The sequence below is a fragment of the Balaenoptera borealis genome (assembly GCF_965194805.1).
Source record: "Balaenoptera borealis genome assembly, chromosome: 6".
Classification (NCBI taxonomy): Eukaryota; Metazoa; Chordata; class Mammalia; order Artiodactyla; family Balaenopteridae; genus Balaenoptera; species Balaenoptera borealis.
This window is the reverse complement of record NC_138863.1, coordinates 45,965,909-45,993,289: the sequence shown is the minus strand read 5'-3', so window position 1 is coordinate 45,993,289 and position 27,381 is coordinate 45,965,909. Positions and strand designations below refer to the sequence as shown.

General features: G+C 32.5%; 1 protein-coding gene across 12 annotated transcripts in view; it reads left to right on the top strand.

Moving 5' to 3' along the window:
- The window catches only part of GULP1 (GULP PTB domain containing engulfment adaptor 1), a 367,595-nt gene that overhangs the window by 332,699 nt on the left and 7,515 nt on the right, over positions 1-27,381 (top strand). For 8 of the 12 annotated variants that reach the window (XM_082397569.1, XM_082397571.1, XM_082397574.1 and 5 more), the window contains 6 exons: positions 4,811-4,927; positions 5,124-5,204; positions 5,610-5,702; positions 16,577-16,801; positions 18,803-18,941; positions 22,951-23,045. In XM_082397569.1, coding sequence (XP_082253695.1) covers positions 4,811-4,927; positions 5,124-5,204; positions 5,610-5,702; positions 16,577-16,801; positions 18,803-18,941; positions 22,951-23,045 — 750 coding nt within the window. The remainder of the gene's footprint in view (positions 1-4,810; positions 4,928-5,123; positions 5,205-5,609; positions 5,703-16,576; positions 16,802-18,802; positions 18,942-22,950; positions 23,046-27,381) is intronic. The other 4 variants (XM_082397567.1, XM_082397568.1, XM_082397576.1 and 1 more) reach the window with 3 other exon arrangements.

The window sequence follows — 27,381 nt, the reverse complement described above, 5'->3', positions numbered from 1 at the left end:
GCGTCTTCTTGATCTTTGCCTCCATTCTTTTTCCGAGGTCCTGGATCATCTTCACTATCATTATTCTGAATTCTTTTTCTGGAAGGTTGCCTATCCCCACTTCATTTAGTTGTTTTTCTGGGGTTTTATCTTGTTCCATCATCTGTTACATAACCCTCTGCCTTTTCATCTTGTCTATCTTTTTGTGAATGTGCTTTTTGTTCCACAGGCTGCAGGATTGTAGTTCTTCTTGCTTCTCCAGAGTATACTTTCTTTTTGAGTGCAGTTGAATGTTTACAAAGATCCTTTATATCCTGGACCATATTTTAAGACTCAGTAAACTTCAAAATTGAAAATTTTACAGAGTATATTCTCTGACTACAAATTGTCAAAATGTTTTAAATCAAAACACACTTCACGTAATAATAGCTCAAAGAAAGGTCACAAGAGGAATTATATTATTTTTATCTGAATAGCAACAAAATACAAAATATCAAAATTTGTAAAAGACAGTTAAAGCAGTTCTTAGAGGGATATTTATAGCTTTAAATGCTTCTATGAGAAAAGATAAAAAGTTTAAAAGTAATCATCATGCTCTTGATCTTGAGGAGTTAGAATAAGAACAAATTTAAAACAAAGTAAAAGGTAAAAATAATAATAATAAATAATAGAATCGATGATGTTGAAAACACAATAAAGAAAATTAATAAACCAAAAGTTGGTTCTTCAATAAGGATCCTCTAAAAAGACAGATCAAGGACAAAAATAAAGGAAAGCACAAATTACCAATACCAGAAACAAAAGAGTGGGTATAAGTACAGATGCTACAGTCTTTAAAAGGATACAGAGAGAAATATTATATAACTATTGTGCCAGTAAATTTGGCAAGTAAGATGAAATTGATGAATATTTGAAAAACTCCATTTAACGGAACTGAGGAAATAACAAATCTGAATATATGTATAATTAAATATTTTTAAAAATCTCTTGACAAGTAAAATAACAGATCCAGATAGTTTCACTAAGTTCTATGAAAAAAAATTATCACATAGATGCAGAAAAAGCACAAAATTCAATCCAACTGATGATAAAATTCACAATATCCTAGGAGAAAAAGGGATGTTTCTTATTCCAATAAGCACGTTAAAAATCCTGCAGGTGACATCAAAATTAATGGTGAATTATTGAATGCTTTCCTTTAAGATTGGGAACAGGGCAAGGGTGCTTATTCTCACCTCTGTTTAGCCTGGTATTAGATGTCTTGGTGAATAGTTAGTAAAAGAAACAAGAGGCATAAAGATTGGGAAAAAAAGTAAAACTATCTTTTTCACAGATGTAATGTGAATTTTTACAAAGAAAGTCCTATGAAATCTACAAATTACTATAATTATGAAGCAAATTTAATCACAAGATACAAGGTTAATATACAAAAATTAATTGTTTCTGTCTACTAGAAAAAAATAAGAATCTGTTTACTAAAGCTCAACAAACATGAAATAATTAGGATTTTTTGAAGAAGATATGCTGAAGTCGACAAACTATTGCAGAAATTAAAGAAGACCTAAAATAATGGGAGAGAGATACCATATTTATAGGCTGGAATGCTCAATTTAGTTAAGTGGTCAATTCCACCAAATTGATCTGTATATTCAATACAATCCTTATCAAAATCACAATGGGATTTTTGGTAGAAATAGAAAATTTGTTTTTAATATGGTAATATAAAACAGTGCAGAATAGAGAAATTAATCTTGAAAGAAAAGACCAAAGTTGGAAGACACATTTTACCTGCTTTCACAGGGTACTTCAAAGAAATCGTTATCAAGATCAGGTGATATTGATGTAATGATAGATAAATAATAAACAAACTAGATTGTAGAGACCAGAAATATCCACACATACGTGGGCAATTGATTTTTCCACAAATGTGACAAGACAATAATGGAGAAAAGAAGCCTTTGATAATTGGTATTGGAACAACTAGCTAAATATATGAAAAAATAATACTTAAAAATTAGTTCTTACTTATGCTACATAAAAATAACTTGAGATGGATAATAGATATAAAAGTAGAAGCTTTTATAGCCTGCTGCAAAACTTTCATTAAACATAGGAGAATCTCTCTATGAACTTTGAGTACACAATGATTTCTTAGAAGTGACCCCAAAAGCACTAAACATAGCAGGAGAAAAACATGATACATGGGACTTAATCAAAAATAAACATTTTCTATTAATCTATAAACAGTATTATAAAGTGAAATGGCAAGTCACATACGTATATCCGAAAAAGAGTTTGTATCCAGAATATATAAAGAACAAAATATCAGTAATAAAAAGACAAAAAAAACTAATAAAAAATGGGCAAGAGACTGTCTTCTACAGGGAGTTCATAATGAGCGGATAACAAAAGCCAATGATTACATGAAACTGGGCTAATATATTATTCAACAGGGAAATTCAGGTTACAAATACATTGCAATAGCATTACTCATCCAGTAAAATGACTAAATTAAAAAGATATCAATATCTGATGTTGGTGAGAATGTGGAGCAACTAGAACTCTTTTACTGCTGGTCGGTATGTACAATGGTACTTTGGAAAGCAGTTTGGCAGTTTCTTATAATATATATAAGAGACCCATCCTATGATTTAAATACCTAGAAAGGTATTCTTTCTAGGTATTTACCCAGAGATATGAAAACATATGTCCACAAAAAGATTTTACAAGAATGTTTGTAACAGCTTTATTTATAACTCAGGACTGAAAACACCAGAAACGTCCCTTGATAGAAAAGTGAAAAATCATTTGTGGTATATTCACTGGATGGAAAGTAATCAGCAATAAAATGAATGATACATGTAACATCTGAGAAACTAAAAAAGAAGACCGATACAAAAGAATATATAAAGTATGACCCATTTTTATAGATACAAGGACAGGTAAAACTGATCTATGGTGAGAAATTTGAGCAACGGTTACCCGTAAGAAATGCGATTTGACTAGAGGTAGGCATAGGAGAACTTTCAAGGATGATAGAAATATTCTATATCTTTAATGATATAGTGGTTATATAGGTATCAAAACACATGTGTCAAAACACACCTGATTGTACAATTATGGTCTGTGCATTTCATTATATATAAATTTTATCCCCTACCCCCAAAAAGTGTGAGGCTTGTAGAGTCAGATATTCTGAATTTGAATCCAGATTCTCCTCTAACTAATTATCAGATTTTAGGCAAGTTATACAACCTCACAGAATTGCAGTTGCATAAGTATTGTGGGAATAATAATAACCCCCATCTCACAGAGTCATGAGAAGCAAGTGAGGTAATATATGGAGAATATTTACCAGGGAGCTAAATGCTATCTTAATTAAAAAGACATGTCTTACCATAAAAAGAGACTATGGATTTTAAAAAATTATTATTGTAAACAAATAATTAATCATGAAGTCAAATGTTATTAGTGATGAATCAACCATATTACCGTTTAAACAATTTTCTGTCCTGTACACCTTGAGTATTTGAGGAAAACACATTGTCTTATTAAGAAGACACATTGAACTCATTTTAACTTTTTAGTATTATTTAGTATTCCTTAATATAGCTTTTTTTCTTTTCCATCTTTGTTGTAAGACAGATAGTCCTCATATATAATTTTAGGCATATATTTTGCATTTTTTGGTTTGTTGGGTTAAACACTATAAATATTTTTTATGGCTAAACGCCTTTTTAAACAAATAGTGAACTACAAAAATAACAGTGTCTTAAGTAATCTAAGCTTTATTAATAAAGCATAATTTCAATTTAGGTCGCACCTAGGAATCACAAAATTTTAGGATTTGCAATAGATTAGTGAAAGCAGGGCATTTTCAAGATTTAATATTGCTACCAGTTGTTATGTCATCTGGAGGTGTTATATTAAATATGAAATATTTCTGATGCATTAAATCAATTAATGCCTTTACCAAACTTCTTTATAATGTTAATAAAGTAAATAAATCTTTATTTACTCTTTACACTGTTCCCAGTAAGACACTGTGATACCAGTTGAGATATCAATGGAGAAGGAATGAACTGGTGGACTTAGGATATTTGTGGCAGTTTCTAGTTAATAGACCAGAGACTGATAATTGTTTATGAGGCCAAATTCAGGTGACAGCTATATTATGTTCAGTCGGCACTGTGTTTTACAAAAATATTGTTTACTGTCACTTAAAATTGGGAGCTTTCCATATGAATATTCAGATTTCTGACCTCATCTCACATATTTAAAATCGACAACTCTGGGTTGGAATTGTTCATTTCCACAAGCCAGAAATTAACTGGAACTGAGTAGCAAGCAGTTGCTTCCTTTAGAGAGGGCATCCATCAGGTTTTCCACAGACACCACCCAGCCAACCTCATTCAAGTTACTGCCAGGCTCAATAAACCCTCCTCACTAAGAAAAGGAAATAAGTATCAAAGCAACAAGAAAAACTGCAGTTGGCACTATGCTTTTATTTAATAGGCACTAAATATTTGAGGAAGGGAGGAAAACAAACTAGGGGGAAAAAATGCTATGATAAAAGAGATGAGAAGTTGGATAGGACTCTTGCTTCCAACTTCAACAGCTATTCATTTAATTGCCAAAACATTTCTTTTTTATGTTGTGCATGGGTAGGCTTTGAATTATTATGTTAGCATAGACTACTTTGCTCATTTACTACACGTCTACCCCTAGACATTGCCCTTTTGAAATACCTCATGTTACCGTTTTTCTTGATTCAAAGAATAGTCTGACATATTATTATTAAAATGCAAATCTTTGTTTGGTTTTTACAAAGGCTGAAGAGATAACTTTAACAATTGGCCAAGCATTTGACCTGGCGTACAGGAAATTTCTAGAATCTGGAGGAAAAGATGTTGAAACAAGAAAACAGATTGCAGTGTTACAGAAAAGAGTGAGTAAACTAAGCTTGTTATTTCACATTTATGTGATGTAAGTACAGAGAAACTTGCATATCATCAAACAAATTTAGAAGGCCTGCCATTAAATTCCCCCCACACTGATTGGAACTGCTTTCACTGTGTTCCTATAATTTTTCGTTCCTGATCCCCTGCACAGTTTTTAACCATTTTATATTGAATTCCCACAAGAACTTAGTGTTCTCATGTGACTTTGCTTCACTTCCTGATGCTTCTCATGGGGATCAGAGCAGCAGAAGCAGCAGATGCTGGGTAAGTGGTTTCCCATGCAGATCAGATTCCTTTATAATTAAATTACACCCTTTCTCCACTCTTTTCAAAATCATCATAAGCAAGTTTCACTGTCTTGCGGTTATACTCCAAGATTATGGGTACAGATTGCACAGTGCTACAAGAAAACACAGAGATGAGGTATTAGAAACATGAAATTTGCACACACATAAAAACATATTTTAAAATTAATAATATGTCTTTCCAGTGACCTAGAATTCTATGATATATCCCAAGCTTTATCAAATAAATTTCTCCCCGTGCACAAAAAAATACATTAAAATTTTAAATAATATGAAATCCTATTCATTAATATAGACAATTTAGCAGCCAATATTTTCCAAGAACAAATGTCTGAAGATTATTCAATAATCATTTGCTTTTTAGATTCAAGACTTAGAAACAGAAAATATGGAACTTAAAAACAAAGTACAGGATTTGGAAAACCAGTTGAGAATAACCCAAGTATCAACATCTCCAGTAAGTATATAGAATACGTGCATCTTTTCCTTAGAAATAAGATTTCATGGTGATAAAACATGTCTGGATCATCAACTCTTCAGTATTTCAAATAACACTCTGGGATCAGTCATTTTAAACTAAATGTAGATAGAGATACAAGGTGCTAAATAAGATTAATTTAAACGTTAAAATTACCTAGATAGCTCAGATCAGAGTTGTTTTTCCATGTTGCTCTTTTCTCTTTTCTAGAATAATTCAGCCCTCAATTTGGTCTTTTCCTCTTTGTGACATAATCTTCTTTCATTCCAATTGATTACTATTTACTGAAGTTGTTTTAATGACTGAAGCCAATCTGCCCTTGGAGTACTGAACTTCATTATAGAAGCTGGACTGTTAACACGATCGAATTGGTTTCTTATATTACATAGCAAGGGCTCCTACTGGGAGTGACAGAGTTATATTTCACATGCTAAAATCAGTGGTAGTCTCTGTAGACAACACTCAATATTTTTATAGTTAAATTATTTACTTTTGGTTTATCACAGATTTGAAATCATTTTCTCATCTTAAGGTATGATGCCATTATTTTGTGATTTTGGCTAAGGGAATTTTTTGGGGGGAGATAGAATTTAAAACAGTTGATATTTTTTTCTAGGCAAAATATACTTAGGAATTTTATTCTCTTTTAGAATCATCTGTACCGATATTCTCCATTAAAATGTATATTTTATTTTACATTTAGAAATTTTAATATGTAACTTTTGGCATGATACTATGAACTGAAACACAATTATAGCATTTACAAACTTCTGAAGAGAATTTTTGTTGCAAATTTTCATTTGCAAGTCGATTTTGGTTCAATCTCTAGGCTAACTCAACAAAAACTCCTTAGTATATATATGTATATAAATATATTTATTGCTATCTACTATTAGAATATTTCACCAGTTCATTACCATGAAGAATGTTTCTGTAAGAGGTTACATTTTGGGTTTTAAATTTGGTGTGCCATGGAAACGGGTCAAAAAACTTTTTTTTTCTTCTAAACTCACACTTTTCCATCTTCCACACTGAAACAGTTGGTATTTCCATTGCTTGGCATACAGTTTGTGACAGTGGGGTTGAGACAGCCAAGGTGAGAGAGGTTGGGAGTGAGGTTCCAATGTTGCACAGTGTACCTCTGTAATGCACAGTGAGGTGCCGGAGCATCCTTTTCAAGTTCTGGCTTTATTATATCGCTCCCTGTTTTTTGTCTTTACTATGATCATTATTTGCTTCTCATCAAGATGATGATATTTTCTTGCCTTCCCCATCACAAGGAACAGAGCATCAGCTCAAACTCTTCAACCTTCAGTCCCAAATGGAGCAACATTTTTTAGGTCTTGTTGAATGTCTTGTAAGCCATCCTGTGAAACAAATTAGGAGTATAAAGATAAATGAAGGAGAAGTTACTTTTTCAATCAGTCTTAATAAGGTAGTTTTTGCTGGAATTCATTGCATATGAAAAGTAGCTTTACTTCAGTCTTTATGTTTACAAAGGAGTAAAAATAAGATCCATCACCATTTTGGATGCAAAACCAAAGCTTATTCATTATGTATCTTCTTTCTCTAGAAAGAGAGCTAGAGGTATCATGTCAAGGGGCATGGTAGATTTGGGAAGAGCAGAGAGGTTTGGGACATGTTGATAGGGCAGCACATCTGCCTTTTATCTCCTGAAAGCAGACACTGCCCTAGACTAGCACTGGGACAACTGAGAAGGTGGGTCAGGGTTGGGGTTATGTGTGTGCACTGGTGATCTCACATGATTACCAAGTCAGCTTCAGAAATGGCAAAGGGCAGGAAGAATGAAGAAATGACACTCTCTTCAGTTTCCTGGACCCTCTGGCCTAGGTAGCCGTTAACAAGCTGTGAGCTTGAAAGTTGGTATGTAAATGAGCACAGACTATACGTGAGTATATTCATTTATTCAGCAATTCTCATTGGTAGAGTCAGTTATATAAAAAACAATAAAATTATTCAAATAGCCAGTTATTAGAATGGATTAACTCTCCTAAAGTTGTCATTTAATAATTATCATAGGCATCGTGTTCGTCTCAGCACTATGTCTCAATAGAACGCTTAAAAGACTATAACTAAAAGGTTGAACTAAAAAAAGAGAAATAATTTTCTCTAAATCATTCCTTTGCACTTAATACACATGTGCAGAAAATTTATTGCCTTATTGATCATTATGCAACTAGCTCAAATTATAACTTTGCAATCTACTTATATTCTTTCGTCATAGTAATATCTTTGTCTATATTTTCTCTTTATTTTAACTTTTAAAAAATTACTTGTCTCATAACTATTCAGCTCCTAGAGTCTCATTATGTGATTTTCGAAATTGCTGATGCATCTTCTTTAAGATTAAAAAATAGAATTTGATGCTTAAAAGAAAGTGAACTCAACATTTTTAAATTGCTAACGATACCTGATTAATTCAAATGGTTTTGAAGATGCTGTTATAGGTATTTATTAACTTGTTTTTAAAATTTTTTTGAAGAGAATATGCACAAATATTATTTTGCCTTTCATTTTCAATTTTAGTTATGTAGCTGAGAAATAAATTAATATAACACTAAGTCCATCTATATTTCAACCTGTTAAAATGATCTCCCTTTTTTCTGATATTAAAAATAAACTAAAATAAATAAAATTAAATTACCTACAGTTATTTAGTAAGTATGAAATATTGCCATGCTCTTAAATATCCACTCTGCTGAAGATTTGTTAATGATTCAAGCTATTGATACTGAACTTGAAAAATAATGAAAATTCCAAGTATTTAAAATATAAATTTATAATACATGTACCTCTTGTTTAATAGCTTGCAATGGGCCTTCAGTAAAGCAAATTTCTGTAAAGTTAGAAATGTTTTGCATACGTTCTTTCTTATGAAATGTGAGCATTAATTTTACAGGACACACAGCTAGGACACCAAGTACCTCACAGAGTCTAGCAAAATTCATGCACAGTAAATGACTATTGGACTTATAACTCTGGAAATGAGATTCTGTAGGTTTTGTTTGTTTGTTTGTTTGTTTGCTTGTTTTTCTCTCAGAGGACTGAAGACTAGAATGCTCCAAAATTGCTAAAGTTTTCAGCAGTTTGTTTAAAGTATTAGGCAGCAATTAATATATTAATTGAAGGAGCATGGAAGTAAATTATGAATGCCATTATGCACACTAAAATTACAATATAGGTGGTTTTGTTAATAGGATTAATTTGTCTTTAGATTCTTGATGGGTTTTCAGTGTGTAATGGTGAGAGGAACCCCCAAGACAGACGACTCTTCACAAATGACCAGCCCAAAACAGGCCTTAATTCTCTTGAGAGCCAAATTTTCCTAAGTTGCACAGAGGTAACTCTTTTGCCGACTCCAATTTGGAAGTGTTTCTCTATAAATAATTTACTACTATAGTGTGGTTCATAAAAATAAGTACTTAATACAGTAATTTTCTGAAATATCAGAATTTGCTAGTCAGACACAATATAGTCCACATCAAGCAACTGCTAGTCAAAGTAAAATAGAAGATTTATCTCTAATCTTAGCTTTAAATAGTCTCTTTGAGAAGAGGGAGCAAAGAGAACAAAAGTCGGAATGGAATCTTGGGGGTTTTGTGGCATTGAAAGTAATGTAGAAAATGAACATTTTGTAAATTACTGGTATGGATGCTATTCTTCTTGTCAGTGTGTGATGAAGTAGCAGATAAAGTCAGTTACAGGAAGAATCAGAAAAATAAGAAACATTTTTGGTAAAATTTGATTAGATAACTAAAAGATCACCAGCCATCTACCCTAGTAAGCAGTCCAAAGTTAAAGTTGAATTTCTGTAACATAGAACAATAGTTCAAAGGATCAGGTCTTCTAATAAGAAATTTCAGTCTTATAGATATTGATCCAATTATTCTATATTAAATCATAGATTAAAAGTGTGAGGCCCTGTTGAGTAGAATCTTCCAGATGGAGAACCTTTGCACTCTAAGGAGTCACTGTGTAGGTGAGAACATAGATGTATTTCTCTAGTCTTCTCAGAGGCACCCGAAGGAAAGGTTGCTATTTCTTAGGTGCTAGCCTGCCAACCACTTACGTCTTATGTACATCAGTGTGAATTGGTCATTGATTTATTTTGAAGATGCAAACTAATTTTAGGTTCAAGCTTTTAAAGAAAATCTTCAAGAATCCTAAAAAGTTCTTTCAAAATTTACAATTGTGTAAATTTTAGTTTTGTTTTTCTTTTTCCTAGTCCCACTAAGTCATCACTGGTATTTTGAAATAGCAGCTTGGTGACATATTTTATGTATTAAGATGCATATCACTTTGATTTTTATTTTCTCACATTTGCCAGTTGCATACATTTGATATAGTTGTGATCTGTTATGGCAGCTTGTAACACATTTGTTAAACATCTTATATGACCATATGATATTCTAGGCCCTTGGGTTTTAGCAGTATATGAATTGCAGCTGCTATGAAACTTACATAGTATGGGGAAAGGCAAGGAGATGTGTAATAAACCCATAGCTAAATGAATAAATAAATTTAGAAATTTGGATCTTATATAAGATCCAAATGAGTAAATATGAATAAAATATAATAGAGCAGAATTGAAGAGAATGGGAGCTTTTGTTTAGAGACAGTGATCTGGGAAGTGCATTCTGAGAATGTAGCATTTAAACTGAGACCTGAATAAAAAAAAGTTAGTTAATACAAAGGGCTGAAAACAGTGACAAGAACTTTGTGCCTGGAGCATAGTGACAAAGAGACAAAAAAATTGAAGAGAGTCAGAGGCTAGATTTTATAGGGCCCTGTAGGCCATGTTTGTCTGTTTTCTTTAATTGCAGTGAGAAGTTACTCAAAGGTTTTTAACAGATTTGGGGATCAGCTGGCTGCTGTATGCACCATGGGCTGTAAAGAGGCCAAACTGAGGTCCCCAAAACTGTCTAGGAAGCTATCTCAGGAGTCTAGGAGAAGGAGAAGAGTAAATTGGCCTAGAATTCTATCAGTGGGGATGATGTATATAATAGCTTGATATATTTTGGAAGTAGAACTTGCAGGATTTACTGATGGATTGGCCGTGGACTGTAGAATAAAAGAGGGTCAAGATTGCCCCTTAGGGTTTTATCCCGAGCATCTAGGCGGTGGTGCCATTTTCCAAAATAGATGTGACTTGGGGGAGGTGAGAGTGATAACCAATCAGTAGTTCACTTTTGTTCGTGTTACTTCTGCCTACTGGGTGGCCGATGAAGACATAAATTAAAAGTTTGAATATTCAAATCTGGAATTCAAAGAAGAGGTCTGGCCTCATGATACAGTACTTGAGTTTAAAAGTTTACTCTTTTTCTATCATCATTTGGACTGTTGTTTATTGTTTTAGTTAATACACCCAGTATAAAATTTAGTGTGAGATTATAGAGTAATTTAGTTCTAGCTAAGGAAAGCAAAATACTTTTTTTTTTTCTTTTGCTCAGGATTAAAATTAAAAGACATTCCTAACTACAGAAATGTATATTGTTAGTATATATCCCAAACCCTTTTTTCACTTAAAACCAATTCCTCATAATGAATGAAGGACTACTCCTATTTTTCATTTTTTTCATGTGTAAACTGACGTGCTGTTTTTAAACTTGTTCTTAACAAACAATGCTTACAGGTCTCCTAAATATCACTTGAATGATTCAATCTTGGGTTCCTTTTCTGGCAAATGAAATATCCTTGATAGTACATATATTACATACCTCTGTATCATACTGAAATTGTGGAAATCTTTTCATTGGTTTTAGAAGTTGGGTCTTCATTTTATACAGTCATTTAGATATACTGAGTAATTTCCGTTACTTGACTGTGCTGTTTTCTTTTTGCTGTGTTCTAGCGGTTTGGCAATAGATTAGAGGTTAGGTTTTCCACCGTTTGGTACTAATTAACTAGGAACAATCTGATTTCCATTTATTACATAAACATGGCAGTGCTGCCTGTATTTATGTCAGAAAAAAAGGGTTTATTCTGCCCTCCTAGCCTCATGAACGCCTCCAGAAGATTGTTCCATTATAAGATGTGGGCATAGCAAGTTAAATCAAATTGTTCTTCTGGATTCTTGTGTCTGGATGCTTGCATTTTATTTTTCTGGCTATAGAAGGTTTTAACCAAATCAGACCTTTGCCAGGAAGTTAAATGAATAAAATTGTAGTCCTAAGAAATACTGGACTTTCTATTGCTGAGTAAAATAAATGTCTCCCTTTCAATTAAACCAAGTGTTACTGGATAAAATTCTACCTTTACATAATCAACTGTGTGGCCACTGATTAGGCTTGATAGGACAAATTATAACCTAAAATGTGTATTTCATTGTGGGTGAATAAAACTGCCTATTTATCTTCCTCTGGGGTTTTCTCAACTGCTATCGAAGTCAAGATGGACAAGAGCAGATTGTGAGAACTCTCAATTATACAACAAGCCAAATGTGAATCTTTAAACAAAGGCATAAATTTTAAGCATGAACATTGATTCAAGAATGTTTGTTGCCCACAAAAACTGATGACTGGTTCACAACTTTCACAATTGTTACTTGCACAAATGATGGTTCTAAAGAAGTAAACCCTGTGTAATGGGAAGAAAAATATGCCTGTATTTCATTCCACTTCTGACTGTGAGTACCTAATCAAGTCATTTGATCTCTCCTTGTCCCAGTTTTCCTCTTTGGGATATGTGGATGATGATATCCATTTAACTTGCAAGATTCTTGTAAGAATGTGTAAGATAATAGGTCTTACAACTAAGAGACCAATGTAACCAAACTGTGTACCTAGAAGTCAGAAAAAATAACATACGTGGAGCTATAAATTCTAAATTCTAGAAGTTATTTATCTTTTTTAACACCTTTATTGGAGTATAATTGCTTTGCAATGGTGTGTTAGTTTCTGCTTTATAACAAAGTGAATCAGCTATACATATACATATATCCCCATATCTCCTCCTTCTTGCGTCTCCCTCCCACCCTCCCTAGCCCACCCCTCTAGGTGGTCACAGAGCACCGAGCTGATCTCCCTGTGCTATGCGGCTGCTTCCCACTAGCTATCTATTTTACATTTGGTAGTACATATAAGTCCATGCCACTCTCTCACTTCATCCCAGCTTACCCTTCCCCCTCCCCGTGTAATGGAGTAGAAGTTATTTTTGAAGATTATTTAAAAAGTGATGCTGAAAATGTGCCATAATAGTGAACTTCAAAAGAATGAATCAGCATGACAATACAGAAGGATTTGTTAGAACATTTTACATTACCTTTATATTTCCCCATCTTTAGTGTTTTTTTTAATAATCGAAGTATCTAATCTTTAATGCAGTTTTTTTGTTATTGTTCAGATGTATTCAACATTAACTGACAGGATTCAAATGCTTGTATGACATTTCACCATTGTCATGTTTAGGCCAAGCTCGGAATTGAAATATTCACCGTGGCCTAATGCACCAAGCCTCTACTTACTGAAAGAAAGAGCTATAAAACTACAACAACTATGAATATGGGCACTCATTATTAATATGTCTTAATAACCTAATAACTTCTGCATAATTAACATGTAATTGTTGAACATAGAATTCCTCATTCCCCTTAGTATAATAATTCAGAGGCTGTGCACCTTCCTGAAGACCAAAGCACTTAGAATTATGAGCATAAAAGGATTAAACAGTAGTGCCATAAACTTCTGTGGGAAACTCCCAAAATTTTGGTCTCTAGCCATCTGTCAAAATACTGACAGAAGGCACAACATAAAAATATCAAGCCATTTTCATCTGAACTATGTATTTCATTTCTTAAAAAAAAAATCCTCAACCACTTAAAAATGGAAGATTAAAAAATGACTAGTTCCTGAACCCTTAAATTTAGAGACACTACTCAAAATATTTATCCAGTGCCAAAAATGCCACTGTATACCATTTAGGGGCTGTAGTCACATATTCTTATTTAATAAGTGTAATAGTTTGGTGCAGAATCAAATGCTATTGAAATATGTCTATATACTTAGATTTCATTCTTATAAGGAATCAGATGTAACATCTAATTCCCTGACTTGAATTATTTCTAAGTTAGGAATGACAAACACAAATGTCAGCAGAGCCCAGGCTGTGGCCTAAATAAATGTGTGAAATGGGCATGTGTGGAGTGAGGAGTTGGAGAGCAGACACCAACTTAAAAGGCACAGCTATTTGCTCAATACCAGTCTGTTATTTTTACGCAAGTTTGTGGGTCCACTTTCTTGATTTTCTAACTTCTAAACAAACTCTCTGGATTTTAATGTACAACCTCTTAATATTAACCTGTAAGCAACTGAATCAAGTCCTATTTTAAAGACCTATGTGACCCAAACAAAAAACCTTAGTTGACCAAATCTAGATTACTGATGACCCAAAGGAAAATTGTAATAATTAGTGTTAGAGTTTTAAACTTTAGATACCAAAATTATTGATAGATAGCCCTGCTTTAGCATTTTGAAAGTGAAAATACTTCTTAATTGGGGTATTGAAATATTTGATTATTTTCATATTATATACATTCTTCTTTTATATAAGTATACTTTCTCAGAGGAAGTAGAATACAAATATTAACACCATGAGAAAACACTAGAGCACTTTTAAGTTAGGTTATGTTGGCCCTCAGTTTGTTTTGAGGCACCTGGTAAAGATGTTTTGATGAATACAAGTCATAAAACAATATAGAGTACTCCCATTTATAAGCCAAATGATACCAAGGACAACTTCCACTTGACATCTTTTTACGTTTTACTCAGTACAGACATCCTTATCAATTTATAGTTTAAGTTAAAAAAAGTTTATGTAGTATACATTAAACAATAAATATTCATTGACATTATATGTCAAGTATTCTAATTTGTTATACAGAGTATTTTAGAAAAACAAAGCTTTGTCCACCAGGAGCTTACAGTTACCTATAATTAAATAAAAGGTGGCCACCAACTACAAAAGTTTACAGTGAATTATATAGACCATGAAATAGATCTTAAAATTATATACATACATGCATACATGTATACATATCTATAGATAGATAGATCACTATAGAGATCAGTAGGGAAAGCAATCATTATGTAACTGTATATGCATATTAATAGAGTGATAAATTACATAATTCAGACCATCAGAGACTTGCTTCCATACTGAGTTCTTTCCTCAACTTAAATCTCTCACTTTACGCTTCCATTTTTCCCCCTCTGCTTCCTGAAATGTGTGAAGAGGTGACTCCTAAAGATTCTTTCAAAGTTGTTTCTCCAAACTATAATTTTAGTTACAACCTTTCACCATGACGTTTATCAAAAGCCAGATTTGTGTTGGCTGCCTCTGAGTCCTATTAGTGTTGAAAAAATCTCTGCAGTGTGACTTGTAGCTGAGAAGTCCGCCTCCAAGTCAAATCCTCTAGGCCCTACAAAGTTACAAAGGCTTTCCATGGCAAGCCACATGGGAGAAAGCTGCCCTCCCCACCCCAGATTCAGTGCACTGCTTGGAGGAGTTGTAGTCAGGGACTCAGCCCCCTTCACCACCCAGGCTGGCCACACTATTATGCATTAACTGCATTCCCAGCCCAGGTGCCTCCATTCAGAGGCCTCCTTATTGGAGGCCCTTGGCCAAGGCCTCTCTTAAGTGCTTCATCTCTTGGGGGCCTTCAAGATACTTTTCTCCACTAAGATTCAGTTTTCAGTATTTTCTACTCCTAGTTCTTTTCCCTTTTCTTCCCTCTGCACCCCCATCTCCCCCTCCCCAAAACAAAGCAAAACAAAACCAGCAGAAACCTTTTGTTCAGGGCTCCCTCCGGAGAGAGATACTGTCCTGCTTCTGTAATGATACTCCTGACCTTTGCCCAGTGCCATTCACTGGGGAAAAATGGGACATTGATGGAACCAGAACCTTCTTTCTGGCCTCTTGCTTACACTCTCATTGTAAGTGAATAAAGGCTCAATTATTACATACTTTCATTTTGGTTGTTGTTTTAACTGACCACTCTGACATCTGGCCACTCAGCTCTGTCCCGCTCAGTACTTGACAGTAGCTTTCCATGATGTAATGGAAATAGCTTCCAAAAGTCATCCAAAGACTGATGTGCAGACCCAGTACAGTGTACTAGTTGCTTATTATTATTTATTATCTCTCTGATTTACTTGAGATGCTTGACAACTCCTTCTGCCCATCCCTCCAAAATTTTACCATTTGGAACTTACTACCTATAGAAAGGGCATGATGATTGGAGTCAGATTGCTTTGAATTTTGGCTTTGCTTCTTACATACATAGGAGTAGCTCATAAAGAGTTTATGGGCCTTGATTCCCCTATCTTTATTATAATATGGATGTAATATTACTAATACTAATACTTCAAATGAATTTTTTGAGGATTAAATCTAAAATGTATGTTGTAGCCCTTTTTGAAAATTCTACAAAGTCTTAACTTATACCAGACTTTACTCCTACATATTTTTTTCTTGTTGATGTCCTTCCTTTTCCCATCTCAGTACACAGAGGCTCTCTCAGAAATAAATCTTTAGGCATTTGTCATTTTTCTCTCCACTTTCTTCCTCTCAAGTCATATTCAATGTGATATTTTATTTAAATATCTAAAAATGTAATATTACAGTGAAAAATCATCAAATTAAACAATCCAGAATCTGAAGACTCTTGCAATAGGAAAAAATCTACTCAAACTGTTTGTTTTAATTTTAGTAAAGTTATTTTGAAAGTACTTATCATTTTCACAAAATATCCTAATACATTTTCATATATACTTTTTTCTTTTTCCTCCACATCTTCTTTCTTCTCCTTAGTATATTTTTCTGTCATTCCTTTACAGCTGCTGCACAAAATGTCTGATCATGAGCAACACGGGTTTCAGAGATGCTCACCTTCTTTCTGGCATAGAACTGATGATTCATCTCCCTGTCTAAATATTTCTTCCATTACTGTCACTCCCGTCAACTCGCCTGATTCCAGACTATCATTGGGACTGTTAATACCACCACCTTCTAAATGTGGCCTTTCCAAGCCAATCAGTGAGAGCAGCATCCCAAGACCTCATGTAATTCGCTAAATAGAAAATTCTTTTTATTATCCCACTTATTTTTTTAATTCTGCCAGAATATGCCATTTATATAGTAATGAAAAAAATCAGGTATGTCTTGAATCGATGTGATGTGATCTGGGGTCCTTGTGTGCCATTTTTGCATCCTTTGGTCATCTGATATCAGAGAGTTTCTAGTAGAGAGTGGTGGTCCAAATCCACAAAAAGATGAAATAGGACAGGGCTTCCCTGGTGGCTCAGTGGTTGAGAATCTGCCTGCCAATGCAGGGGACACGGGTTCGAGCCCTGGTCTGGGAGGATCCCACATGCCGCGGAGCAACTGGGCCCGTGAGCCACAACTACTGAGCCTGCGCGTCTGGAGCCTGTGCTCCGCAACAAAAGAGGCCGCGATAGTGAGAGGCCCGCGCACCGCGATGAAGAGTGGCCCCCACTCGCCACAACTAGAGAAAGCCCTCGCACAGAAATGAAGACCCAACACAGCCAAAAATAAATAAATAAATAAATAAAAATTAAAAAAAAAATGAAATAGGTACTTTCAAAGATCCATCAGATATAGCAATTGGGAAATTAGGCCATTGTTGAGACTCGCAAAAGCTGTTTCAGTAGAGTTCAGCGAAGAGAGCAAAGTCTGGAATGATCTGAGTTGAGGCTTGGATGAAGTAAAAGGGCAAGAAATGTAATAGCTCCTTCAAGGACCTCAGCTTTGAAGGGAAGGGAAAGAGAGATGAGAGACGAGAGGAGTAAAGAGGCACTGGGTAAAGACCTTTTTGGTTGGTTCGTTTTAACAACAGTCAAGATCTGAGTATCTTTATATCTTGACAAAGAGGAGAGAGATGGAAGCCAGGGGAAATTGAGAGAGAGGTTGATTAGGAGAACAACATTCCTGAGTAGGAGGAAAGAGCTGAGGGATAAAGTTGCCTCCAAGTCTTTGGATAGTATTTGTAACTGATAGACTATCCATTAAAGTTAAAGTAAGTTGCTAAAGAAAGGGAGATGACAGCAATTTTCCTGCATGAAAAAATGTACTAACAGGTTTTTTAACTGAATAGCAAATCTATCACTCTTTACACACAATCAGCCTTTTTATCTTCACTACCTGCATCATCTGTGAACCAGTAAATAAATGTATTCTGAGAACACAAATTATAATATGAACCACTCTAAGCAATTCTAAACAATGTTCATGTTCTTATAAGAAAAATAAATTTTTCTCACTATTTCTCTCCAAAATGAGAATTCTCTTTCTTTTATATCAATAGATGATATATATATATATATAAAATAATTTTTTTCCCTATATGGCAATCAAAGTGATGATTGTCTCATTCTTACATTACATCCTAGCCCAGACTGGCCCAGATAACTTAATCATTTTGTGATTATAATTTATTTCACAAGGTAGCTATTTATTGCAGAAAACGATGAAATCTTATTCTAAGAAGAAAAGTCACTGCAATGAATATAATAGTTGGCTCCATTACAGTTATATAAGTACAAATTAAAATAGACTCCTTAAAATGTTTTTAAAATCATTATCAATTGCTTTTGAATGGTTATATTTAAGATGCATTGCTTATGTTCGGTTATTTCTGTCTAAATCTTGTAATCTTGTGCAAAAGACATTACTGAAATCAGGGTTTTATGTAAATAGTTTCTAACATGTTTTCAATTCTCTGATATAAGTGGCAATTATTTCTAGATATACAAAAAATCCAACATATCTTTTATATCTGTCTAGAATAGTATTGTCACCATTTTTGCCATCATCTTTGAGAACGTTTTTGCAGAAATTTTCTTGCCAATGAGCATTTAGCATAAGTGGTTGAGTCATATGAAATTGCCAATATGTAACTATTTTTGATCTACAGAATGGCAAGTTCATATGACTCAACTGCATTTTTTGTTGTGCTTATATATGTTTTATCTGTGTATGAAATATTTAACATTATAATGTGTCTACATGGAATACTACCCTAATTCATGTTATCTTCATTGCAGGCAGGCAATGTGACACCTAAGTGTCCCTCCACTGACATCTTTGATATGATTCCATTTTCTCCAATTTCACACCAGTCTTCAATACCTACTCGCAATGGCACGCAGCCACCTCCAGTCCCTAGTAGATCTACCGAGATTAGTAAGCTTTCTAAACAAATCAATATTCTTTGCTATATTTGTGTACATTTTAAATGTTTAATTAGCACTTTATGGGAAATTATATATCTTCACAAGCTCACTAAAAATTTTAATCACCGAAGAATTATGTTTATATATATGTGCCAAATTCAGTTATTTATATTTTACTTAATAATTGAGAGTATACTACTAAAGACATCACTATTTGCATTTGAAACTATTTTATGAAAAATGATATTTTGGTATAGGGTTAGTTACCTCATAATACAAAACAATTATGTTTTTTGTGTTGGAGTTATATTTTTAATGTTTTTTTTAATGATTAAGAACAGTCCTGTGGTAATTATTTTAATCATTTTGACTCATCATTTAGAACTCAGTTTAAATTTTTTTTTTATCATAGAGTATATGGATAGTCTTAGTTAAAGAAATATATAAATCTATGAATTACATGATTTATTTATTTATTAACCCTATGTAAGTGTTCTTTCTTTGATATCTACAAAGCTATAAATGCATTGCTTTTCTGATTTACTTTCTGTATGTCTGGAAGGAACATAGAAGTCTCTCTGATGAAGTAGAAAGCATCTAACAGATGTTCATCGTCAATGTCTTGACTATATTTTGCTCTGTGCCCTGTCACAGAAAGTGAAAGAATAGTTTCCAATGGCCATGATCAGTCATCAGGTCTAAAGGGGCACTGAAGAAAAGAGAGTTTTACATATTTTGCTTTATTGCATCCTCTCTGGTTCACGTTTGAGACATTTTCAATGTAACTCTGAAGTTTTAGCTTAAGGCTGTAAAGCATTTCAGAGCCTATAGTTTATTTGTTTCCCCTGCACAACTCAACAAAGTGCATTGCACATTTTAGGTATTCAGTACATTTCAGAGGACTAATTTGTAAATACAAAGTAATAACATTAGAACTTTAAAAATCAGTGTACAAAAATATTTCAATACTTTTGTTGAAATATAGTACATTTAAATTCTTCTGAATATATTTTGTGTCAATGCAAAATATTTTTTTCAAGGAAATAATCCAAAATATACACGTCATGGTGTGTTTTTAGAAAATGTTGCCAATATCCTGATATCATAATGGGGTATTTTTTGTCCTTAAGAGTGTCCTAGATCTCTTCCTTTGCCACTATTTTTTACTTCCTTGGACTACATCAATGTTTTGCTCATTCATGTATTTAATCCAATGGGTATTTGTTTAGTATGTACGCTAGACTTGGGTTACATGCTAGAATTTGAAGTATAAATTAGAAGTGTATCCACAATGGCAGATTTTAATCCGAGTAGAATATAAATTGAGAAGAGTGAATAGATTTTAAGATACTTAGAAGGAATAATCCATCAGGATGGTAACTGAGAGTTCAAACTCCATTATGATTCAGGATTTTGGACCAAATGTTGTTAATGGGAAAACTAGAGGTAGAGAGGGGGAAACTGATGAGTCTCTTTTAAACGTTAGTGAGTTTGAAATGCCTTTGGAAAATCTAGGCAGAGATGGTCAAATGGTTTTTAGGGATTTATTAATGAGAAACTGAAGTAACATCTTGCTATATTTTTTAATGTCTATCTATCCCAAATGCTAGAGTTTAGTAAATACAGCAGTATATCAATAGAAAGATAAGATAGATAGATACATAGATAGATAGAAAGAAATGGAGCTCTGATTACCACTGTATTATATCTATCTATCATTTATCTATCAATCGTCTTCTTGTCTATCTATATTAACAATTTAAGGAGAGATTGTTCAACTCAGTTTTAATTGTAAAATTGTCTAAAACTGTAATCCAGTGGGGTTTTAGTAATAGGACTTTTTCTTTAAATGAAATCTTAAATGTATTCATTCATTTATTTTTCTTTATATTTTAAATACATAAAAGCAGAAACCTACAAGATTGTTCCTTAGTTTCTCTCCTTACTGCCTGAGAACCCTAGTAGTTCTCCAGAGCATATTTTTGATCTTCGAATATGTATCAGACTTTAATTAATTTGTTTAATATCATGTTTCCTAATTGATTATAAATTACATGAGGGAAGGCACTTGACTCTAAAGTCCTTTCCTCAACTGCTTTAATCCACTGCCTAGCAAAATGTATGGCACATAATATGTGTTCAATAAATATTTAGTGGATAAACAAAAGAATGAGTGAAGTATCACCTATTTTTTATTCTTTTGCTCTTGTATTAGATTAAATAATTTTCATGTCATTAATTACATAGCAAATCTTTTTAAATTGAAAATTGGACTTATATGATTTTTTGTTACGAATTTTAGATCCGTCTGAGCTGACTAAGATATGCCAAAGAGCTCTGTTATATTTATTAATTTGCCTGGTATTGATAGGTCTACTTAACATGTAAAGTAGTACTTTCTTGACTTGTGGGGGAGTTGTGGACCCTTGAGAATATGATAAAAGTTAAACTCTTCACAGAAAAACACAACATGCCCACTCATACAAAATTTTGCATTGCATTTCAGGAATGGTAAGGATCCCGTAAGCCCATCTGAAATCTCTGGTGATTTTGAATCCCAACTTTAGAAAACCTGTGTAATGAGAATCTCTGTTTCTCCTGACAACTCTATTTCCTCTTTATTAATTCATTTCTTTTGACAAGCATCTACCACATGTAAAACATTGCTTGATGTGTTCGTGGTACGGTGATAACCAGGATGCACCTCCAAAGAACAGTTCCTCTTTTCTCTAAGCTCTGGTTTATTGCCTACAGTGAACATCAGACTGAGGAAAATAAATAGTAACAACAATAATAATACCCATCAGTTATATGTACGGTGACAGTAAATTCCCATTTGTTTAGGAGTACCCTGTCTTATTCCTTTCATCCTGGTGAAACTTGGTAGCACTCCTTTCACTCTTAAAAGTGTCTTTATTTGGAAGATAAATTATATATCCTTCTTACTTATACAATACTTACCAGAACCAGGAGCTTCTAAACATTTTACATTTATTAACTTAATACATGAATCTGAAAAAAAAAAAATTGTAACCAGAGAAGCAAGAATCTTTCATAATGGGAGTCACAGAATGATTTAGAAGATATAATAGAACTCAAGTAGCATAAATATTATTTCTTACAAAGCATTTAATTTAGAGAATATAGTTTCCTGAAAAATGAAAGTCTTGATACATTATAAATTCCCTTGCCCATATATAATTTAATTTTTTGTCAGTTAAGGCTGCATTTGAATTGATTCAGAGGAAAGAAATTTCTTAAATTTAAGAAAATTTTTAAATCATAAATTAAGTCATAGTCCTATCAATTACAAACATCAATTTTAACTTTGATACTTCTTTAGTGATTAAAAAAACAATGCAGACTTTAAAATATATGCACAGAGAGCTTTTTGATACTCCATTACTGCTATTTTTTAAAAGAAATTTGTTTTTGGGGGATAGGAGGCATTTTTAAAGAACCTGTCTCATTGTGGTTATCTAGGAAGGTGATATGATTTTATACTGCATGAGATGATGTGCCTTAATTTTTTTCTGGCTAAACGGTGAGATTAAAGTACATGAACTGTGAGTTAAACTACTTCCTAATCTACTAGGTCCTACATATTGCTTCGCTATTGTGTTGCAGAGTCATCAATAAATGGAATAGAGAAGTTTCAGTGAGTAATACGTTAATTTTAGTACATTTAAATTGCTTTAGTAAAGTGTAGGTATTGTAATATATTAATTATGAAATATTTGGTGAATTTGATATTAAGTCTTACTTAAAGACACAGAAACCTCTCTGAATAATAATTCTTTGTCACCAAATAGTTTTTAAATCGTTATAAAAGCGGATCTTTGCTTCCTTGTTGGTGTTTAACTAGTCTAAGCTCAGGAAAGCCCAGCATATAGTGTACGTGTGGATAGGGGCTCATTTGGTCATGCAGGTGCTTCTTTATATAGTCCTGCCTTTGAAACCTAACTCACCCCAACTCACTCCTTGTCATTTCATAAACTAAATTATTTTCTTCCTTTTAGAACGGGACCTGTTTGGAGCAGAACCTTTTGACCCATTTAACTGTGGAGCAGGGGATTTCCCTCCAGATATTCAATCAAAATTAGATGAGATGCAGGTGACTATTTTAACAGATTGGCCCATAAATTTTTTTTTTCTTTTTTCTATGGGACTAAGAGAATGTTATTTCTAAAACTACCCTTCCCTTGAACTATTATCAACTTACTTAAAATAATTACTTTAAAATAACAATAACATACATTTAGTCCTAAAAATACTCAGACAGATGCTAAAGATAAGGTTTCGTTGTGTTTTGTTCTTAATGGTGCGATTTACAGTGGCAAAAACATGGTTCATTTTTTTATACAAAATAACATAAATTCTTCATGAGTTAATTATTCAAAATCCAAAAATTAAAAGGTCATTGCACTAGATTTATAAGATTTGATCTCAGTCTTAACAGTTATGAATTTCAGAATTGTGAATGGGTGAAGGAAAATCTTTGTAAGAATGAAATCAGTCTCTTAAAAAGAAGCACTGTAAAGGGGGTCAACTGTGTGGTGATGGTCAGAAACTAAACTTTTGATGGTGAACACACTGTCCTGTATACAAAAGTCGAAATATGATGTTGAAATTTCACACATGAAATTTATATAATGTTATAAACCAATGTTACCTCAATTAATAAATAAAGCTGAGAGCTAAAACGAAGAATTCCAAAGGAGGAGGGGTATAAAATAATAGGAAGCATTGTAACTATAGTTCATAACTTCTGGGCTCTTATTGAAACAGCAGACACCAAATGACAGCTTCCTTAGGAATGTAGTCCAATTGGGTTCTCATTTCTTTCTCTCCCTTTTATTTTTCAATTCTGAATTGTTCTGGAAGTTTGAAGATATTGGTTTTAAAAGCTTTGTACAGTGGGCCATGATTAGTAATTAGTCTTATAAGCACTATAATAAAGTCTTCTCTTTATTATAGTGCTTATAAGACTTCTCTTATATTTCCCTTTACATTTTGATGAAGTTATTATATCCTATTTTTCATCAAAAAGACAATATATAAACGGTAGAATTCAGGCAGAGACCAATTATATGAAGCTGATTGAGAAGATGTGATGAAGAGAAGGAGTGGTTTTTATTTATTAGGCCTGGGTTAATACATTCACTCTCTGTGCTTCATTTCCTGGAAAAAAAAAAGTTGAGGGGTGGATTATGATCTTCTAACACTGATAAAACACTGCTTCCTAGAAAGATAATAAATATCCTTTCACTGATTTTGGACTGAAGGTGTGAAGCAGTCTTCTTTTCTAGGTATCATGTGAATTTCCTTATTATTCTAGATATAATAATGCCTCTGCATTTTAAAAGTTGGGTTGTTTAACATACCTTGAGGTTTTTAAAGAATATGTTAAAACAAAAATTTCTCAAGTTGGGTGATTTATAATTCCCTTTTGCATGAAAAATTATTTTAAATCCTTAATATTGACTTAAACTATTTCTATAACATTTCTTAAATATTTTCCAAAAAAGTTATATACATTTTATCCTTATAGTTCTTATACAACTATTAATTCAAAACTTATAAATTAAATAAAAGCAAAATTACAACACCTAATAAAATTCAGATTAAGAACTTTAATATAACAGCATAGATTATTTTATTTGGCTGAAACTAAAACCACCAACATCATACTTCTGTTGATATCAGCATGTATCTTGTTTGATGACACAGTTTCCCCACATCTTTTCGATAGTTAAAATACTACGAGACTTTCATTCAAATAGTGCATGATTATTTAGTGAGAATGCTTTATTTATTTCATATGAAATAAATTTATTTTCCTTTTCATTAGTTTTATCAATTATGTTTGTACTACCTGTGGACTAATGCTTTTGTAAGAACAAAAACAAACATGGGCACTGATGTGGTAGTATTTGTTCTCAAAGGTTATACAAAACACAGAGTTTCTATTAATGTTTTTTTAGATTTTCGCACAACAAATGTTTTCTATAGATGTTTGAAGATTAGCCTGTATCTCCAGATTTTTGTAGAAACCCAGTTTGAGAAACACTATATTGAAATGATTTAATGATATGGTAGTCAAATAATGTTACACTGTGGTAGTTTTGCTTTTGTTTTTGTTTTTGTCATTTCTAATATACTCTTAATGTCTTTTTTACTCTTTCCTGCTTTCATGGTGGGTAGCGCCAGAGATGGTTGGTATATTATTTTCATAATAATTTTAAACAACTTATAACTTCTTAAAGCTAAACCTTAATATTTGCATGCTTTTTAAATAAATATTCAAAAAGCAGTCTCACATGTATATGTCTGATTATTAGTTTTGTTTAAAGAGGTTTTATAACCCATATTTGAAGTTATTTTTTCAATGACTCAATCACTACTGCATTGTCCGCCTCATTGCTTGTCTGTTCCTTTTAGTCCACGATGTGTTTGCAAGGTCACTTTAATTAAAGTAAAATAATATTTTATCTAAAGTTTATAACGACTTTTGTTATTAATCTTGTTAGCCTAATTAATTGAATGCACACATTTAGCTACTATTTTTATCTTTGCATATAATGTAAAAACTTAATACAGTATAATGGGTTGTATAAACTACATTGAGTTAATAAGCCTAATGAGATTTTGGATTTTCCTATTTTATTTACAGAGGAAATCATAGAAATATCTCATGAATGTAAGAATTTAAACAGAAATGTTAAGCCATATTTTTTATAAATTGTTAGAAAATTAGATATTATTAGATTAGATTATTAGATTATTAGAGATTATTATTATTAGATATTATTAGATATTTATTTGAAATCAATTATATGCTTATATGATTTGACATAATTTAAACTTCTTAGTACATGTCACTGACAGGCAAATCAGTTTAATAGTACTGATAGCCCAGAAGTGTACCTTGTATGTTATAATAATTTAATACATTAAAAAAGGAGTGTGACAAGTCAAAGAAAGAATTTTGCCTTAAGTGATGTTAAGTCAACTGGTTAATAATTTAGGAGAAGATCAATGTATAGCTGAAACGTACAACATATACTCAGATAAATTTTAGAAGCCTTGGGCAGTTTAAAATTTTTGAAATACAATTAAATATATATCAGACTTTTGAAATGGAAAGAAATTTTTATAAGGAAAAGGAAAATATGTACATATAGTCTCCTATAGAAGGTCTTCTATAGTTCTTTTAAATTTTCTCTTTAAAAAATATAACTATATCATGTACACATGATTAAAGTAAGTAGACAAATGATTAGGAAACTAAATAATCAACAGATAAATAAAAAAGCATAGCTCACAAAAGAAGACCACAGATGGCTATATACTTGTAGACATGTTAAGTCTAATCAAAGAAAACATACAAATTAAGAACTATAAAAGCTATTTTAATCCAGCAAACTAAACATTATATTTTTTTACTAATATAGAGTGCAAATGAAATTGTGATGAAACAAGCACTCTAAATCATTGCTGGGCCAGGGTCAGTTCACAGCATCCCTTTGGGGAGTAATTTGTTACTAATACTTGTATTTCTATTTGATGTCAAAAACTTTAATACAGTCTATTCTGAGGAGAAAATAACTATGAATGTGGAAAATCTCTATGCATAAAAACATCCAGTCAACCTTATTTATAATTATAAAATACAGGAAATAAATTATATTAAAATTAATAGAACATTATAAAAATCATCAAATTAGTTTTACAGGGACTCAAAATAATCAAATTTGTTCTACTAAGATTAAAAAAGAATATAGAAATTTATATATAATACATTAAATAAGTTATATATAATATATAGTTATTTATATTAGTATTAAATATTTTTTAATTTATAGGTAGAAAAAAGGGAGACTCAAAGGACATACTTCAACACGTTAATTGTTGCATATGAGTGTTTTTTTTCTTCCTTGATATGCTTTTCTCCATGTTTCAAAGTAAGAAAATGCAGTTGGGGAAAATATTTTATATAAAAATATATTTTTAATAATATATCAATAATAAAATCATTATTTTGTGTGATATGAGTTTATGATAGTTTCCATCACTACATAAATTAAATAAGCCTTATTTTCATTCAGACGTTTAAAATTCAAGAGGATATGGAAACCTTAGAAGGATTTAGAATGCATTAAGTCATGACTTACTAAACGAGGCCTAGAAGGAAGGGTCAGAAAATGTGTGGGAAATTTTAAGAGGAAAGAAAACCAAGGAGCCATGTAACTATGTGTCTGTCAAAAGGGATAATTAAGTTAATCTAAGAGGACTCCTAAAGAATCCTTATAAAAACATGGAGATATTCTCGTAAGTGATATACAAACATTTTTTGTTGAAACAATGACCCCTATTTTACTTTGATTACTATTCTGCCTTTCATATACTGATAACACATTGATAAATAGTATTTTCAGGGTAATTGAAGT